We start from the raw sequence: 18,686 nt of genomic DNA, 5'->3' as shown, positions 1-18,686 counted from the left end.
CGTAACCATCTATTTTTATGAATGAGTATGACCGAAAACCATGCTATATAAGTCTGATTTGTCCGGCCGAAAATCAATTGGTTGTTTTCAAAGGTAACATACATTTTGCGACACTTATTAAGGTCTTGTATTGAAAAGTGGTCAAATTGTTGCATTGCAGCATTTTCAATAACTACAGTATATCAATATGGCGTACTTCTTAGGTAATGTGTTATATTTCTAGATTTAAACACCTTATTATTCTGCTGTTTCAGTGCCACCAACGGAATTTGTAATCAAAGATGTTAACGGCAATGTAGTGCGAGATTCAGTGGGACCGTACACGGAGGGTGACAACCTCTTTCTGGTGTGTGAAATTATTGGAGGTAAGTGTGGCTTCTGCCAGAGGCCTATTTTTCACATTTGGGTGTCGAAAACATTCTTTAATGCATGACTGTACCGCAACTTGAAAAAAAAAAAAAAAAAGAGCTTTGTGATGCCTCTGTCGAAGTTGCGATGAGTGCCATCTAAGAGGTGGAATAGTCGCCTTGGCGATTACAGCTATTGTGCGCAAAACGAAATCGTTATGTGCATGGTCAGAATTAGAGGAAAATAAATGTGACAGCAAGACAACGGTGACTACAGTGACAGCTGAATTATGTGACGGATAGTTTAGTCCCAACGCATGCCGGATACCCAGATAAGAGTTGTTCACAATTTACTTTTTTTTTGAGAAAAGCGACAGAGGGGAGAGGGTGGATGCTCAGTGGTGTAATTCTTCCTCTAACGAGGAACTATTTTTTCGTGGACGTCATTATTTCGCTATCGTCGAGGCTAGCAAGGTGCGTAATTATTGACACCAATGCAATTCTGCTTTTTTCCCTAGTTTTGTAAGTTTTAATCCTCTCGTTTTGCACATGGGCTTTCCGGCAAAGTTTTCTTTTAACCAAGGTAATGCAGTAATGTTTCCACCGTCAGGTTGTTCACTGATTTCTTCTAAGACTACTCTTGAACGTGGAAATTATCGTTACAGAAAGGCCTGCCATAAGCCTGACAAAGTTTGGTGTTACAGGTGAAAATAACGCGATGAATTACCGCTTGTAGCGGTCGCACGGTACGACCAATCTACCATCTCATACCAATCATACCCACTTTTCTCTTTCGGCCTTTCAACATAATCAGCCGTGGTTGCTTAGCGGCTTTGGCATTGAGCTTCTAAGCACGGGGTCGCGGGATGAAAGCTCGCCCGTGGCGGCCGCATTTCGTTTTGGTGCGAAAGGCAAAAGCGCGCGTGTTCATTGAGTGCACGTTAAAGAACTCCAAGGCGGTAAAATTTACTCCGGTACCCCTCACTACCGAGTGCCTCATAATCAGATCATGGTTATGGCACGTACAACCTCATAACCTAATTATTTCTTGTAACAGTTTTGTGGCAACTGTTACGTCACTTATGACACAGCAGGGGCTAATGCAGAGTTATCACCCCGTATTTCACTGCCCCAAACTACGATGCATCTCGTAGCATGCTTGATCGGCGGGATGCAGGCGTTTGATGACCGCGCGTCTTCGTCGCCACCGCAGGGAAGCCCCGGTTCCTTACCACGTGGCAGAATAATCTGGGCGCAGCGGCGAACGTGAGCAGCGTGGTAGAAGAGGACGATGTGCACCGGACTTTTCTTCGCATTGAGCCACTGCGACGTCACCACTGGGGCCTAAACGCCACATGCACGGCTTCCATTCTGGACGGTCTCTTCTCCAAGTCCCTCTCGATTCACGTGCTCATCCATTGTGAGTTTGTAGACATTTCTCAACTGGAAAAAACCGCGCTTAACACAGTGCCTTCTATATGTATCAAACAAAAAAAGCGAGAAAATATGTCGGAATTCCGCTAGAGTATGAGATCTCCACTCCACGTAATTCTTGCACTTAAAAATGAAAGCAATATATTAGACGCAGTATTTTTACGCTTCTAGTGAGAGCGTGCAGGGGTAGCACTGGTATCTAAGACCACCTACGTTTTAGAACCATACCTATCCCGAACAAGTCGGCATGATTTCGTGGTTATCTTCAACGAGCCCATACCAACTATATTCAACGCAGCAAAACTGTTAAGCATCACTGACCGTTTCACGCTACCGTTGTCAACATAGACTTTGACTCAACAAATGTTGCGATATGACGACCATGTCTCGACAGAAATGTTTCCAGTAACCGGCTTCCGAGGTTTTATCTCTGCGGATGTTTCTTAGAATGCTTAGCTGCATATGTTTTCCTTATAGCATCTCGTCAGCACGTGGTCAACATAAATAAATAATTCATGTATTGTTCAAATTGTACGGACGTTTGCGAGAACGTGTGCAGTTATTCCATTTTTCACTAAAGTGTAGCCCACCTCCACATTTGTGTGAAATATACTAAGACATTGTTGGATGGGCTGCATTTGCCGGTACTATATATCGCTAGCTTCCAGCGTACAACGTATTTCTAGATAATCTCAAGTTTGCGCCGTGTCGTATAAATCCACTGCCGGAGAGTACAGGAATATACAGAATAAAAATGGAGACATTTGAACTTCACGCAGTGCCTCCAGCGAGCACTGTGATTACGGCCAGCCACACTGAGCTGTACTTCGAAGAGCCAGCAGAGTTTGTATGCACGAGTCGTGGATCCCGTCCCGCGGCAGAAATACGCTGGTTCTTGGGGTCGAGTCCCGTCGAGTCACTCCTGTACCGTACCACGACGGACGGTAACGTCACCACCAGCTTCGTGCTGGTCACACCCACGAAGGAACGCAATGGAGAGCGGCTAAAGTGCGTCGCCTTCAACAAGAGTCTAAGGGGCTCAGAGCTGTCGTCTGAGACTCTGCTCGAGATAAAATGTGAGTACACTGACATCTCATTGGAATATGTTTCTTGAGTTCTTGGCTTCGCAAAGAAATAAGGTGACCTCACGCATGTGACTGCGAGTCATTCATGGCAACGTAACGCTATTTACCATATATGTTTTTGGTAGTCACAAATGAAGCATGTTAATGGGAGAATTCTGTTGTACCTTTTTATCTGCTCGAAATGGCAGTTGAAGTATTATTAAATACATTCACTGAAACTAGCATCCTTTGGAAATACAAATGCACCGGGCTGCAAACAGACGTGTTTTCACGAATTCGATAGCAGTGAATCTGATTCACTAGCGTAGCATATTATTAAAATGCCATATCGTTTGCATGGAGCCCCTCGAGTATGACGCGGCGAATGGCTGCAATATGCTGACGCAAGTTGTTGAGCGAGTGCATGTCGCCTAAAAGCGAAGGAGAGCAAACGATAAGTGTCTCACTTCCCCTTTCTCCCCTTGAGTCCATGCATCGCCGTTTACATCGATTCACAGAAGGCAACGTCTCCCTTTCTATCCGCGTCTGAGCGCGATAAGGTGATGTGACCTCCCAGCGTAATATGACAGTTTAGACAAATGTATTAGGTTAAAGTAAGATGATACGTGCTCGTTTCACATTCATGTAAACACGTCCTACGCCGTCCTTGCGCTGGAATTTTGTTTCGACAAGCGAACGAAGCATTTTCGACACTCTCTAAACCTATAGGCAACGTATCGGCTTGCGCGCTGTATGTTTTGTAAGCAGCAAAATAAGAAACTAGGGGCCCCAAAAATTTGACGCAGCTGATAGCTAAAATATTAACGTCTCTTTGCAAATGAGGCTGACACGTCACAGTCAATATTATCGGCCTCGTTAGTGAACAAGAAAACGAAGTATGATAACATACTGCCTAAACAAAAGACTGCGCAAACAAATGTTACTCCCTACGCTAGCTTCCTGATCAACCTATTAACATTTTTTTTACTACACCCATATCACATAACAAAAGAAAAATGATGTACTGTTTTCTTTTCTTTTTCTTTTCTGCGGCTGACAACCGAAACAAGCTTTGCAAATGACCAACATTATGAACGCGGGACATCGAGGCGGTGGGTTTCACGTAATTAACGCCATCATTGTATGTTTGGAATAAACGCATATGCTTAATTCAGCTGACAATGTGCCCAGGATTAGAAATGTCTTAGCAGGCGCCAAACCAATCGTTCATCCTTCGACGACCCCCCATCTGCTATTCATTTCTAATCTATTCCCATCTACTCGCTTCGTTGTTCATCACAAAACTGTAGCAAAAGCACGTGCAACCGCTCTCACAGAAAACTTTCCGTCACTGCGAGAACTGCTGACGTTTCGCTACTTATACGAGCAACCTGAATCAAGTTGGAAAAAAAATCAACTGTGATTTACGCTTGAACGAAACTTAAATCACTTCATCATGTAATTTGCCCCGGTTCATGTCTAATATTATTATCAGAAATGCGTAACACGCAATGTTAGGGACATTCCTTTAAAAGAAAGCGGTTACGTAGTTTCAATGTCGAAATGAGCAACGTTTTCAGTGTAACAATACGTAAACAAACACTGCATGATCCCAAAGTTTTCTTGAGATGCGTTGTAATTCCGCACCGGATAAATTGCGCGTACAGTGCAAATGTTACTCTCCAATGACTACACAAGAAGGACAAAACATTTCGTCTCTCTTCGCAGCCTCACTGCAACTCTTTCACGAGCATCGATCAATAGTACAGGCTTGTCGAAGAAAGTTATTGTCACGATGCGTGTTGTTGCGTCACGTAATTGCTGTGCTTCTCAAGTGATTCCGCAGCAGAAGTACCAGCGCAGAATAGCACAGCGCATTCTCGGTTTCATGATTAGGTGCCGCAAGCATCGCAAGCATCGACACCATCTGTGTGATTACTTTTTTCCGGCAGAGGGCATGGGAGATCAGTGAGGATAAGAGAAGGAGTGAAAAAGAAAGGTTCGGTGGGCAAATGTAGTAGCAGCTTTCGGTGTGCTAGCTAATGAGTCCCGAAATGAGGAACGATGCCCGTCGCTGGACCACGACGACCCGGTGCCCAGAAACGCAGTCGCCACTCGCTTTGATTTGAGAATAACAGCGCATGCGTCGCTCCAGCACCACTGCTAGGCCGGAGCTACACTAAACCGCGTTGCCGAAGCGGCGGTAATGAAACGAATCGCCCTGATCAGAAATGGATGTTTTAAGCCAACTCGTGGACTTTTTCAGCTTCCGCTGGAGATATGCCGTCGATGATTGCTATCTGTATTTGCTTCCTCTCTCACTCATAGGCAGTAAACCATGTATACACAGCGTTGTGGTTGGATTTTTTTTTTTGTAAGTCATGCTATCAGCTGCGCAACTCACACGAGTAAAGCAACAGATAAAACAACGCAAGCGCATTTCGTGCATGTATATCGTGTTGCTTAGTTAGCTTTTGCTTAGGTTAGCGCCAGCTGCGTTGCTGATCATTACCTGCCACTTTCTTTGGGCTCATCGCTCGCATCGAACAGCACGACCATCGCAGCTCGCTCAGAGATTAGTACCTCGTAATATGGCCCCACGTTACCGCTTCAGCGAGCTGGTGTCTGGCAGTTTTGTGGTGTAGGGATGCGTTTCGCTTCCAGTGTCTCATCATAAGGACGCGTAGGCGTGCGTATCCTGGACGCCATAAAAACAGATATATCTCACCCTACGCGTTAAATATGCATCCTAGCGGCCCATATATTTCACGGTGCTTGGTCGTCATGTATACGTAATGCGTAAGAAAAGTAATTGGCGATAGTGGTGCTTCGAGGGCTGAAACGTGTCCCTTGCCAACAACAGTAAATCACTGAATGTAGCCTCATTCTTTTGGTTACTCTCTGCAAACAGAAGGTTTTCTTATCAATTGGGTGAGCCTTATGACACTTTGCTTGACCCGAAAAAAAAGGCTAACTTTACAACATGTCATTTTCCTTTTTTTTACGACTAAAAGTTCGTATCGACGAAACGTTGTTCGCACGATATCGACAGTTGAAAAAAAAGTACTAATGACGACACATTTATATTATTTGATGGTATCGACGACTATAATGCGAGTTGTGGTTAATCTATAAAACAAGAATGAATTTGAAACATTGAATACTCCACAAATCTCACCCTAAAGAGACTACTATGTGCATACCTTTGCGTTAGTTTTGCTCATTTGTGTTAGTGCACAACAAGAAAAAAAAAAGATAAGCATGGCCATAGCGGCCGCATTTCGATGAGGCCGCCATGCGAAAACACCCATGTGCTTAGATTTAAGTGTAGGTTATAGGACCCCAGGTGGTATCAATAATTCAGGAGTCACACACTATGGTGTGCCTAATAATCAGATCGTGGTTTCGGCACTTAAATAATCATATCGTGGTTTGGCACGTAAAACTCCATAATTTAGTATTTTAGAAAAAAAAAGAAGAAGGTACAAGAAAGAACTGCTTTCTGAGGCGCAAAAGTACAATGCAGCTCGTACAAGGCGGTATAGTCATGATTCTACGCTGCCAAATGCTGCAGACATTTTATTTCAACCGTAGGTTTGAAAGGGGGTGGAGACAAAAATGCAAGAAGCAAACCTTTGCCTGAGTTTTTTTTTCTTTAAGTTTTAAAGGCCGGTGAGAATAATGCCGTCTATCGCAGTAGTGTGCGTTATCGCATGGGGGCCCCGACATTATGATGACAAGAAAAAAAAAAAAAAAAAACAGAACTCAAGTCACTATGGCAACCTGCTGTACATCGAGCGCAAGTCTGTAGACCAGAGGTGGAGCTACAAATGTTTGTCTTCTTCGCAGCCTAGGCACCTTGGCATAAAGGCTGAAATCAAATCAAGTGGTACATACAGCCCACGCGCGTCTGTTTGACCAGCGTCATGCATTAAGGCAATTTCACGTTGCACGGCTGGGCTCTACTTTATTTTTTCTTTCTTTTTTTTTTTTTACTGATGCCGTGGTCTCTAGACTTTCGCTCTTGACTGTACGCGTCAAAATGCTGCGTGCGTGGCACTGACGACATGAACACATTCATTTTGGCATTGGGCGCCTGACATGCCTGTGCGCATAAAATTTGTGTAACGGTCGCATGCCATAATTTGTGTCACATACAAAAAATTGAACAAACAGGATCTCTGAATTATATTTTCGTTGCTGGCCTGTTAAGCAGTTTGATTGCGTTATAGACGAGAATATACAAATTCTGATGCCAACGAGGCATTCATTTCACAATTTAGCCTGCTCTTTCGTGAACTTTAATAGGTCGGTTGTCCTAAGAACCATAATATTAAAATTCTTCTTTGCTTCTAATGAACTGTAGCCAATTAGTAACACATTGGCACATTTAACCCATGTTAATATTTTGTCTGTTTGCCTCTGCTGCGTCGTGAAAGCTGAATTCATGTCTGCCACTTCTACTCCACTACGGAGAATAAGAAAACGTAGATGAACGAGCAAGTTAAGTACTGCTTGAAATGGGCCAATTTTAGGGGAAGTATCACCTATAAGTAGCACCATGTACACTATATAAATCTCTCACATTATTGTGACAATTCTCTGATACACTAACTCGTGTAAAGTTTATATTCAACTTGTTTCTCCGCTAAACACATTATTTTTTTCTTCCTTCCTGCGTGCACTCAATGCGCAGACAAGCCGCAGGTTACACTAGAGTTTGGCGCTGGCCTCAAGGAGTCGATGATCTACGAAGGCCACGACATATTCTTCGTGTGCAATGCGTCCGCGTATCCCAGCATCACAGACGTCGTGTGGAAGCTGAACGGTGTCCCTCTGGAACAGCCGCACGAGCAGCACAGGGTGCAGCTGCAGCAGTCGGCCAATGCTTCCTCCTCCCCCTCGATGGTGCGTGGACCGCTTATAGTCAACCAGCGCTACCTGGTGTTGCGCAATGTGCAGTCGTCAGACTCCGGAAACTACTCGTGCACAGTCACCAACCCCGAGGGCGTGACCACGTCCAAGACCCTCCAGATACGCATACAGCGTGAGTATATAGAATCAAACATTACCGCGTGTTCCTGCATTGCTTGGTCGCGCTGCCATGGTAGCTCTCCTTAGCACTTGTATCTAAACAAAGCCGGACGAGTTGTTCTATTGTGCAGCACTGGTGAAGGGGGCGATGTGTTGAAGGATCGGTGCAAACAAGAAAGAAAGAGAAAATAGCATGCAATCACGTTTTGGAGTTAGGGGGAACTGCGTCCTTTCTCAATATTTTTTTTTCTGTGGAGGAGTGAATAAATAGTCACATTTGCTGGCTGTAAAGGACACGCCTATCCAGAAGTAGCCCGCACAGATAAGCATGAAACTGCTCATCATAGCAATGCGTCACTGGACATTAAACCATCGGTATTTTTTAACCAGTAGTTATAATTATTCCTAAAGACTGTCAGCTTCGAAAGTGAAAATGCGTTCTTCTCTTTCGATCGAATATGCCATAGATATGCCGGTGCATTGTTTCCGCATTTATTAACGAAAAGTCAGCGTCGGCGATAACCTTTGACCTCATATGAGGTAAGCGTAGATGCAAATAATTCATTGAATTGAAATGTGGCATTAAGTGCAGCATATGCTGACGTGTCTATTGACGCAAACGCTCTCCCTTCGTATATGGACTGCAATACGGGCGTTTTTTCTTCGTCATTTCTTACTCAGCCATAGTTCAACACATTACGGGCATAATACTCGCGCGACCATGGGTCTTCTCACCTGTGTCCCTCGCGGCATCTTTTAAACTGCCGCAGACTCTCCTCGCTGCCAGAACCCTCAGCAGCAGCACCACGCCAAGGTGGTCTACACGGCCCCGTTTGAGGAAGTGTCGCTGTCGTGTGACGTGGAGGCCGACCCCAGCACCAACCTCACTTTCCGCTGGTCCATGAAGGAGAGCCACAGGGCTTCCATCGCCACGGCGTCGGTGGCACCGGGAGACGCCGTGCAGCGGGAGGCGGCGTTTGCGCGCGACTTCGACGGCATGGCTCGAGCTTTCGCGTCCCGCAGCGTGCTCACTTTCGTTCCTCTACCCGAAGAACTTCACTCGACGTTCCAGTGCTGGGCCAAGAACCCCGTTGGAATCCAAAAGAAGCCTTGCCTGTTTCGTCTAGTACCGAAAGGTTAGTTCAATGAGCATGCCATGCAGATTGCATGCTAGCACACTGCTTGTACGTCGACCATGATTTGGGCCACTTCAGACAAAACAGGCTAATGGCCTGCTGCACGGATCCCTAGTTTCCGTAGCCAAGGCAGAACACGCTACAAATGCTGCTGTAGGTAATTGCAAGTGTGCCAGGGGTCGCTTGCTTATCTTTTTCTTTCTTTCTTTCTTTCTTTCTTTCTTTCTTTCTTCTATTTTATAAGACGAGCGTCTCAACGCAGCTGTTATCAGCCCCGCCCTAGCTTCAAGCTTTCGGGAAATGCGCGACGAGCGGTATCAGTCTGAGAGAAATCTTTGCAACAACATTTCGGTTTCACATGCGCCAACTAGCAGCACCGAGAGACAAATTTTTGGATTATTTGCCTTTTCAAGACTTACGCACGCATTTTTGCTTTTTGTGCCATCTTCGCAGAAGTGCCGAGTCACGTGCGTGAGTGCCAACTCCTAAACAAGACGCTGACGTCACTGCTGATCGAGTGCCAGCGGCGGAGCGACGACCATCACACGTTCGTGATGGAGCTACACGACGCCAGCAGCAACCTGCTCGTGCGGCGCGTCACCTCGGCCACGCCGCGCTTCCAGCTCAGTGAGCTGCGCCCGACCACCTACTACACCATCCTTGTCTACACCACAAACGGCGTCGAGAGCAGTCGCACTCTGAACATCTCCATCTCATCTACGGAGGCTGCCATGGCTAAGACTTGTGAGTGATGTCGCTTTTACAGGGGTTCTTGCAGCGAACTCCGATTGAATCGTATATTACTCGGGGAGAGTGTCTGAGCTTAGTACACACACACACACACACACACACACACACACACACACACACACACACACACACACACACACACACACACACACACACACACACACACACACACACACACACACACACACACACACACACACACACACACACACACACACACACACACACACACACACACACACACACACACACACACACACACACACACACACACACACACACACACACACACACACACACAAGAAACCAAGCAAGAAAGAAAGAACAATAATATGACAGCCAAAAGGTGCCAGGGGTAAAGTCAGGCGAATTTACTCCCCTTGATCTCGCGTATCTACCCATGCCTCTATGATACCACTATGACCCGTCTCCATTGCCCCAACGTTTTCGCACATAACTGTCTCTGTTGCGCCAAGGCTACCATCTCAGCTTTAGGCGCCTGTGTGGCACGAGAGAAATGAATAGTAGCTAGGAAGCAGGCAAATTTATGTGTAACGAAGGCTGCTTGACACAGTCCAAAGTAAATAATCAGATCTGGCTTAGCCAGCTCAAGGATGTATTCATTCTTCAAAAATTCTCATCCGTAAGTTGTAGTTGAGACTTAAAGAAGTTCCTAACTTAGTCTACCTAGAAAAATAAATTGATCAAGAGAGTAACATTGCAGAATGAGGTCACACTTCCGTCCATGTTGCTTCACGTGCAATGTAGCTACGGTCAAGGGCACGTTCTGTTCACTCATGTGTGGCGCGAATTCCAAAGTACTTTCCTAATTATCTGAGGGTACATTTAGCTTTGTTATGAGGCTATAACTATATCCATTTGGCATGCGCTGCGCAGAGGAAAAATATTGTACATACCCTCACGCCCTCCTCCCCCCTTTTTTTATGCTTTCCTTCAGATGAAAAAGATGGCGGGCTATCAAAGTTAAATCTAGGAGCCATAGTAGGACCTGTCGCAGGCACCATCGCCGTCCTTGCAGCTGCCGTCTGCATTGCATGTTTCTGCAAAAAACATCACAGGCGAAAGGTAAGGCATGCCAAACGCTAGAATTTCAAGTCCTTCTCAGGTCGGGTGCCGCTACGCCACCAATTTCTTTCTTTTTTTGTGCGCGTGTGTGATGATAATAGGCAGAGAAGTTTCTGTTGCCGTATTATGGCGACTGGTATTTCTTTTCAGTTCATTAGAAAATAAATATTGATAAAATGAAGTGACAACCATACTACTAACAAAATATATCAATTATTTCAAAAGTTCACAACAAATATAGGAAAAATCACAGGGTCTCTTATGTTATCCCTAAGACGTCTTGAAGGCCAAAGCCCAAGTACTGACACATTAAAGAGGGACATATGATGTACACATCCCCCTTAATTCACTTAGTCTACATTTCGTAGTCTTCCCTCTTATTTCGCTGCGTCATCATCTTAACTGGATTAGCCTAATTCGCCTAGACATCCTCTTAATTCGCTTAGTCACCCCCCTTAATTTGCTTAGTGTACTGCACTTAGACACATCTCTTTATTCGCTTACTCATCCTCTCAATTCGCTTAGTCATCCTCTTAAATCGCTTAGTCATTAATCCTAATTCTATTGCCTTTAACTCGCCTGAGTCATCCCCTTAATTCGCTTAGTCATCCACTTAATTCGCTTCATCATTCATCCTAATTCGCTTTATCTTCCCTCTTAATTCGCTATACAATCCATCTTTATCATCCACCTTACTTGCTTACGGGGGTATGAGTGCGTACGTGGATATACATATATGAGCCATTGGTGATGACAGTTTTTGTTCCTTTCGTGTTGTCACCGCGTTTTCGCTGAAAGACTTTGAAAGTCGACTGAACGATGAGACATATTAAGCTTTCGCCTTAATAACGCTACGAAAGTTATGAACTAAACGTTGAAGGTGCCTGCCGAACTTGCCTTTCTTGACTTCGCATCCATGCCGATGCGGCAATGACATCGATGTGTTGCGTCCGAAATGCCACAACATTCTTGCACTTTGCGGTTTTACAGCGGAACTGTTGTACGCTAGGTTCTGGTGGTTCGTGCGCGTGGACAAAAAAAGATGGTGGCCACCCCAGATCTCATAACTGGCCGATCCCAGTGATAAAAACGCTGATAAAAGCGGATCGCCTGGTATGCCCCTGCAGCGTTTAATTGCGAGAAGTGTCAAAACGTATTCAGATTAAAAAATATCGTAATAAAGAAAGTAAAGGCAAGTCGTTGACTGTGCAACTCCCTTGCATTTGGTGCGCAATTTCCTTGCCTTTTTTTACATCGTTTTGTTAATTGCACCATAAATTTATTAAGGTATTATGTTTTTGATCTTTTCACGAAGTGTTTCTGTGAGCAAAGTCTATATATGCACAGTCATTACATGCACAGTCAAAGTCTGTGTAAAGTCTATATATATATATATATATATATATATATATATATATATATATATACTGTTTTTTATTTATATATTTCTAAATGTGTACGAACTTACCTTGTATATGTCTTGTATTCAATGTCTGCCCGTCCTGCAAGGACCCCAATGTGGTCTGCAGTATGTACTAAATAAATAATAAAAAAGTAAAAGCGGAACAGACACTGTTTAGTATGGATTGCGGTTGGACGTCAGGGGCTCTCTAGGGAAACCACGTAACCTTACCTCAGTTCCCTTCTACCCGTGGAATGGGTACCCGGCGGGCGGCACATAATACGGACGAAGATCGTGCCGCAAACGCCAAGCGTATGCACCTTTGGTTGGATCACCCCTACTGACTCCACTGCCATCGTAATTTCAGCATAGACGTGTCTCGGCCAGTCGGAAAGTGGTTCATGGCGTTTTTCTTGGAAATGTTCGGCATTCAATGTTACACAAATATCAGTACGCCCACGACGCGTCATCGGTCGTGTAGAGACCTCACATGCAGCTCCGCTGGTCATCCACCGTCACAAAGTGGAATGGCTCAATTTTTTGATGCTTCACGGCTTCCCTCTCGGTATGAGGCGTTGCTGCTGCTTACTGTACGGATAAATGGGGCAGCATCAGCGTTGCTCTCATTTCCAACACTACTGAATTGTAAATCATTGACTATGTGATAGTGATAGCACTCCAATGAGTTCCCGTCACAGTGTTCTCCGCAGCTACGTCAATTGACCATTTGGTTGCCCAACCATGTTGACTCTGCTTCGGAAAGTGTTCCCAGCACCTCGCAGCGTTACAAAAGTATTCACTCAGTGCGTAGCTGTCCCAGGCAGTCTAACAATATGTATAATTAGTTGGCGGATGTTCTTGGGAGAGAATGTGTTGTGTACAATAACAAGGTATTAAAATTTATGTTGGCAAAACAGCCCTAAGCTGTTCCCCTTCCGCTGATGCCAGCAGCAGTTCTAATGCATATGTGGCTCTTGCAAACCGTAGACACTATGTACACCATTCAAGTTCTTTGGGAGCAGTCCTAATAAAAATTTATTTTAAAATATACTACGCGCCATTGTGACTGTTTGAACGGATCGTTAATTTGAAACATTTCCTTCAGGAGAAGCCCGTCGTTGAAGAGACGCCCGCAACCAGCCAAGCGGAGAAGGCCGAGATGTTCTCCATACCATTGGGCACGCAGACCAAAGTCGACTGCAAGGGGGATGACATAGGCCCCGCTGTCGAGGTTGTGGCACACTACAACCACGACATTTCGGAGAAGCTACCTCTGCAGTGCTACGGAAGTGTGCTATGAGCTGCCAAGCTTCACGTCCCTCCGTCCTGTCCCGCAGCGGCGTCGTCGTGTCGACACAGAGAACCCAATCTGTGAAATGTGCGTGGATTAAAACTTCCTGCAAGCTCACAGCTTGCCGGCTTAGAGTACGTTACGTAGACAGACTATGTCTCGTTGCTTTGTGTGGACCCCGCACGTGGAGTTGGCCCCGTCATCAAAGACTCACCGCCACTCTGTGCGCCTAAAACGTGCCCGGTTTCGCGCTTCCCCGTGGTTAAACAACAGTGTGGAAGCTGTGACCGGACGAATTCAAATCAGCGCTTCTGCGGACCAAGTATCTGGTGGTGCGGTAATGACCGTGTACAGTGACGATGGTTACTCGGGTGTGTAAGGACACTTTATTCGTGTATCACTTGTTCTCCTCTACTCACAAAGCAGGATTCTCATAATAAAATATTTTTTATGAACACCTTCTATCCCCTTAATTTTTGCAGTTGTGTTCAGTGATCATGCAGCTAGTTTCATATCGTGGTGCTATTACGAGTTAATTTTTGCAATGAGAACGCATTTTATGCCCCATTACGCGAAAATACGTCGCAGTCGGCGTGACCAAAATATGGTACCAACAATGGCCGATGGCGACAAGAGTAAAAACGGGTCAACAATGCTCTGATTGATGTCAAATTTCTCAGGAAGGTTTCTGTAAACAAAGTAAAGCAATGGCTTTGAAATGAAAATTTCTGTCAAGGTGGGAATCGAACCCGGACCTCAGGGGTGCGAGTCGAGCAAGCTTCCCTGACGCCACAATGGCTCCACGGTTCTGGCTGACTATAGGTGTGTCTAGTGCGCGCGTCATTGCACACGTGACGTCGCAGCCATCTGGATAAATAAAGGTGTGGCCTAGTGCGTGCGTGATTGGCCCCATGACGGCGCAGCCAATGAGGAGGAGGTAGGCGCCACGCCATAAGTGTATAAAATGAGTGCATTCATGACGTTTCGCGGTATACAAACACTGTAATGGTCTCGCATTTCCACACGTAAGCAATATTAGGTGTCTCTGCAGTAATTTTTATTCTTTGATTCATACGAACGCTCTCAGACTCGCACTCTGTTGAAAATTTAGTATTTGCATTAAGCGCGCATGAACTGCATTGTTTAAAGGCCCGAAATAGAAAAAAAGCCATATGTTACGGACATTCCACCTTCATTACTCGTAAAGTTCGGCGGAAATTACATGGGCAAGTAGTGATCGCAGTGCGCTCAGCCATTATATAAAATCTGTTGTAAAATTTACTTACTCAACTCCAGGCCTATTTAGCAATGAAAATTTTCAAGGTGTCGGTAGCGCGCAACTCCAAAGTAAAAAAAGAAATTGTCTGAATTAACAAATACCGTGAGTACAATTAACGCAGAGAAGCCGCTAGGCGCTATCAATTTAATTCTACGTGGAATATTTAGTACCCCAGTATAGCGGTAATTCCTGGTGTATTCAAGGCATTAATATAACACGAAGCTTTAAATAGAAATAAGAAAGAATTCATGTTTCTCAAATACATGTTTCTCAACAATTATGTATTTGTAGCAACAGTTATTTGGGCTCTCCTCCAAGGCAAAGTGACCTTCTCTTAAGACAGAAAACAGCGCGAAGACGGCACGTGAAGGTCTTGCAATTCCAGCCATTGCGCCATGATATGATATAGCTATCCGAAAAAAAGAGAAAACGATGGGCCTTTACTGACCTCGTAACAGACTGGGGCTTATCAGGAAGTGGACTACAAGGAAAGAGAAAAGCATGCTCCACATGAGGATATAGAAAAAGCGACTTACAAGCAAACGGCCATATAAGCTACGAACGCGATCACGTTCGTAGGAGGCCTCCGAGCAGCAAATCCCAAAGCATTGCAATGTTCACGAATCTCGCTCCAGTAACACCAAAAGAGATGGATCCCGATCTGGCGTGTAGACGGTACGGGGTCGCAGGAGGATGACCAAGCTACAGAAGCAGGAAAGGTCGAGCAAACGTGCGTGCACGCATGTTTGATCTCAATGCAGAGCACGCCCGAGAGAGTGTGTGTGCTAGCCGAAAGTAGGTAACCGTAAAAAAAAGTAAAAATAAACGTACGTGAAGAGTGAAGACGTATATACATTAATTTTAGGTGGGAAGGAGGGGTACATTGGGAGGGTGCATGTACCGTTATAGATAACGGTCTCCCGCTAATAACACACACGTCGGGGACGTGTTCATCGCCATTCGCTGATGCATTAAGAGCGAGATCCTACTGCCTTATATACAGGCTTTATGGCAGCAGCCAAGATTGCGTTTGCTTGTATCGGCCTGCTTCTGCCTAACCAATGGTTGAAACAACTGTAACAAAACTTCTATTTGGTTAATTTTTTTTCGTTTAGTTTGTCCGGCGGCATTCGGTCGATATGCACTCGTATACAAAGTGTGACCGAGCTGACGTTAGCGAAGCTATTAAAAATAATATATAGAATATACGAGGACGCAACAAACGGTATTCTATCAGCAGTGACGTATCACACCCGAAGAATTCTTTTTATAATAAAACTATCAATAATTTCGATAATTAGATGAGAATAACTAACGAACTTTTGATTACTTAGTTGAGGGCACGATTTTCATATAACAGTATATTTGTGTTGTTTGAAACATCCAATTCGGTTGTTTTATTATTTTAACGCGTAATTTATTTTTCCGCGTTATAAAGAAAACACAATAAATATGAAAATAGCCGTATAGTTAGGCATCCACGCTTCGCGACATTAGGGGTCCCAGGGGTTACTTGAATGTATTAACTGTACTCAATACCTGGCTCGCCAGCCCCGTGAAAGGGGCGAGACATCGGCACTGGCATTGGTCAACGCGAACTGTGAGCCGCCTTGTCCACGTGAAGCGCGAAGTGTGCAGCGGCATTGCGGAGGAGGCCAAAGGCATTGAGCAGAGTTAATTCTTCCGAGTAACGCCTGGCACCACGGTATGTTTCATAGCGATGTGTCCTACAACCATATTGTCCGGTTTAGATGTTGTAATAGATGCAAGTTACGGAGTTGTGATACCATTATTAACGCGATAGCGTTAAGGGCCCCGTGTCGCAGAAAATTCGGCGTCTGCAACTGGCGTCGGCGTGCGATGTCTGCTGGTGGCGGAGAAAATTATCCCAAACCACGCAGGCCCTCCGAATATATTAGGTACATGTATATACCACGCCTTCTTGTATGACATGCGGTGTATCGTCGCACACGTAATGCGAAGACGTGGGTTCGTTCCTCACCTGCGGACAGTTGTTCTTTCATCCACTTTCATTTCCATTAATTTATCATTTCTTCAATTCAATTAATAACACAAGTAATTTTCCCTGTGTTGTCCTTGGTGTTATTGTTTATTGGCTTCTTATGATATGCTTATTAAAAATCGGGCCCCTCAGTTCCCTTTCTTCTCGTTCACTACATAACGAGGGCTCGAATCCGGCAACAATGATGCCTTCAGGTAGCATATGTGGGTTTATTGACCAGTTGCCATCACCCAAGAAGATAACGTGCTCGTGACGCCTGCGGCAGAAAGGATGCTCCCCATCCGCCCTATGGTTTGTGAGTGGTGGTGCTGGCTAACACTCCCAGGGTTAGTTCTAGTTGTAAACATAAATACCCCAGAAAGTGGATGGGAAAACGGATCCGCGGTAGCTCAATGGTGAGAGCATCGCACGCGTAATGCGAAGACGTGGGTTCGTTCCCCACCTGCGGACAGTTGTTTTTTTTATCGACTTTCAATTCCATTAATTTATCATTTCTTTAATTCAATTAATAAGTACAAGTAATTTCCCCTATGTTGTCCTTGGTGTTATTGTTTGATGGCTTCTTATGATATGCTTATTAAAAATCGGGCCCCTCGGTTCCCTTTCTTCTCATGCGGCATATGCGGGTGATACTGCCACACCATTCTATCATTAATGTTGCTCATACCTTGTCTAGCACTCTTGGCAAAGCTATTCCTCGGAATTTTGAGAATGACAATCCAGAAACAAATGTCATGAAACAAAACACCCACAGCGCATGCATTTTATGTTAATTATTCTCCGACTGAAATATTAAAAGTACGAAACAAAAACAGAAACCTGAAAATTCTGCAATTTCTTTTTTTTTTTTTTGGCGTGGCTGTGCAATATCTCCGGGATCGCCCCACGCAAGAGGCGCGTTTCTACCAGAAAGCTTGCCTTCGTGCATAGCGTTCGCCGCCAGTGTTTCCCGGTAACCATTAAGGCTGCTTAAGCTGCAATTGTCGGGAAGCGTGAGAAGCAGTCAGGGATCTTTGAATGCTATCGGGTTCCACCCTTAAAAGCGAAGCTTAAGCGTCTTCCAATTTTTTATTACGGACAATTGCGTAGTTGTAAAATGCACTAAGTAAGGTTTTTATTTATTAATTTTAAAACTACCCAAAACCAAACATTTGTAAAAGATCAACTGCATAAATAATCTGGCTACGTTTTCAATTTTTTCTGCAGGTTAAACAAGCCTTGTCAAATTCAGTGAGGTGGGTACCGAGAAAAACGATTTCTTCTTTAACATATGTTTAGATAGGAGCTGCCGAGCTAAAGCTTCCTGCTAAGTGTGTTAGCTTTTATGAACCCTGCACCATCGCGAGAGAGCTCACAGGTACACTATACAGTATAGTGGCCAACTTATGCTGTGATTACGAGGCATTGTCCTCACCGTGTACTCCTCGACTTTGCATTGGCTGCGACGCAGGCGGCAGTGCAGCTATTTTGTTCGCAACGAGTTTGATGGCGCAGTTATATGATATTTGATTGCTACTGAATATAGTAACAGTAAGTGGAGTCAAGCTTTCTTTTGTCTTCGCCATTTCATATATCTTTAAATAAATGAAAACCTTAGAATGAATATTCTCATCGAAATTATAAACATTTTTTTTCTTGATCTGGCTTTAAAGGGTACAGTGATTTCAGCGGGTCCCTTGGAGGTGCCCTGGGACAAGAGCAGTCCTCTAAAGGGTACTTAGAGGCGTGTAGTTAAGAACTGACCAACCTCAACACCATGAATCATAGACAACACGTTTGGTAAGTCGTTTTTATTGTATCGGTATGAAATGGGGCTTCGTGCTTACACTCAATTTCATCC

General features: G+C 44.6%; 1 protein-coding gene across 1 annotated transcript in view; it reads left to right on the top strand.

The window, feature by feature from the left end:
• LOC119457053 (hemicentin-1) overlaps positions 1-13,956 on the top strand; it is a 139,845-nt gene extending 125,889 nt beyond the window's left edge. The window contains exons 3-10 of the mRNA XM_049669822.1: positions 255-365; positions 1,561-1,767; positions 2,561-2,857; positions 7,542-7,892; positions 8,650-9,015; positions 9,469-9,759; positions 10,724-10,851; positions 13,359-13,956. Coding sequence (XP_049525779.1) covers positions 255-365; positions 1,561-1,767; positions 2,561-2,857; positions 7,542-7,892; positions 8,650-9,015; positions 9,469-9,759; positions 10,724-10,851; positions 13,359-13,553 — 1,946 coding nt within the window. The 3' untranslated portion in view covers positions 13,554-13,956. The remainder of the gene's footprint in view (positions 1-254; positions 366-1,560; positions 1,768-2,560; positions 2,858-7,541; positions 7,893-8,649; positions 9,016-9,468; positions 9,760-10,723; positions 10,852-13,358) is intronic.
• The last annotated feature ends 4,730 nt before the right edge of the window (positions 13,957-18,686 follow it).

This window comes from Dermacentor silvarum, chromosome 6 (genome assembly GCF_013339745.2).
Source record: "Dermacentor silvarum isolate Dsil-2018 chromosome 6, BIME_Dsil_1.4, whole genome shotgun sequence".
NCBI classification, from domain to species: domain Eukaryota; kingdom Metazoa; phylum Arthropoda; class Arachnida; order Ixodida; family Ixodidae; genus Dermacentor; species Dermacentor silvarum.
Note: the sequence above shows the minus strand (reverse complement) of the source record. Positions and strands in the feature narration are given on the sequence as shown.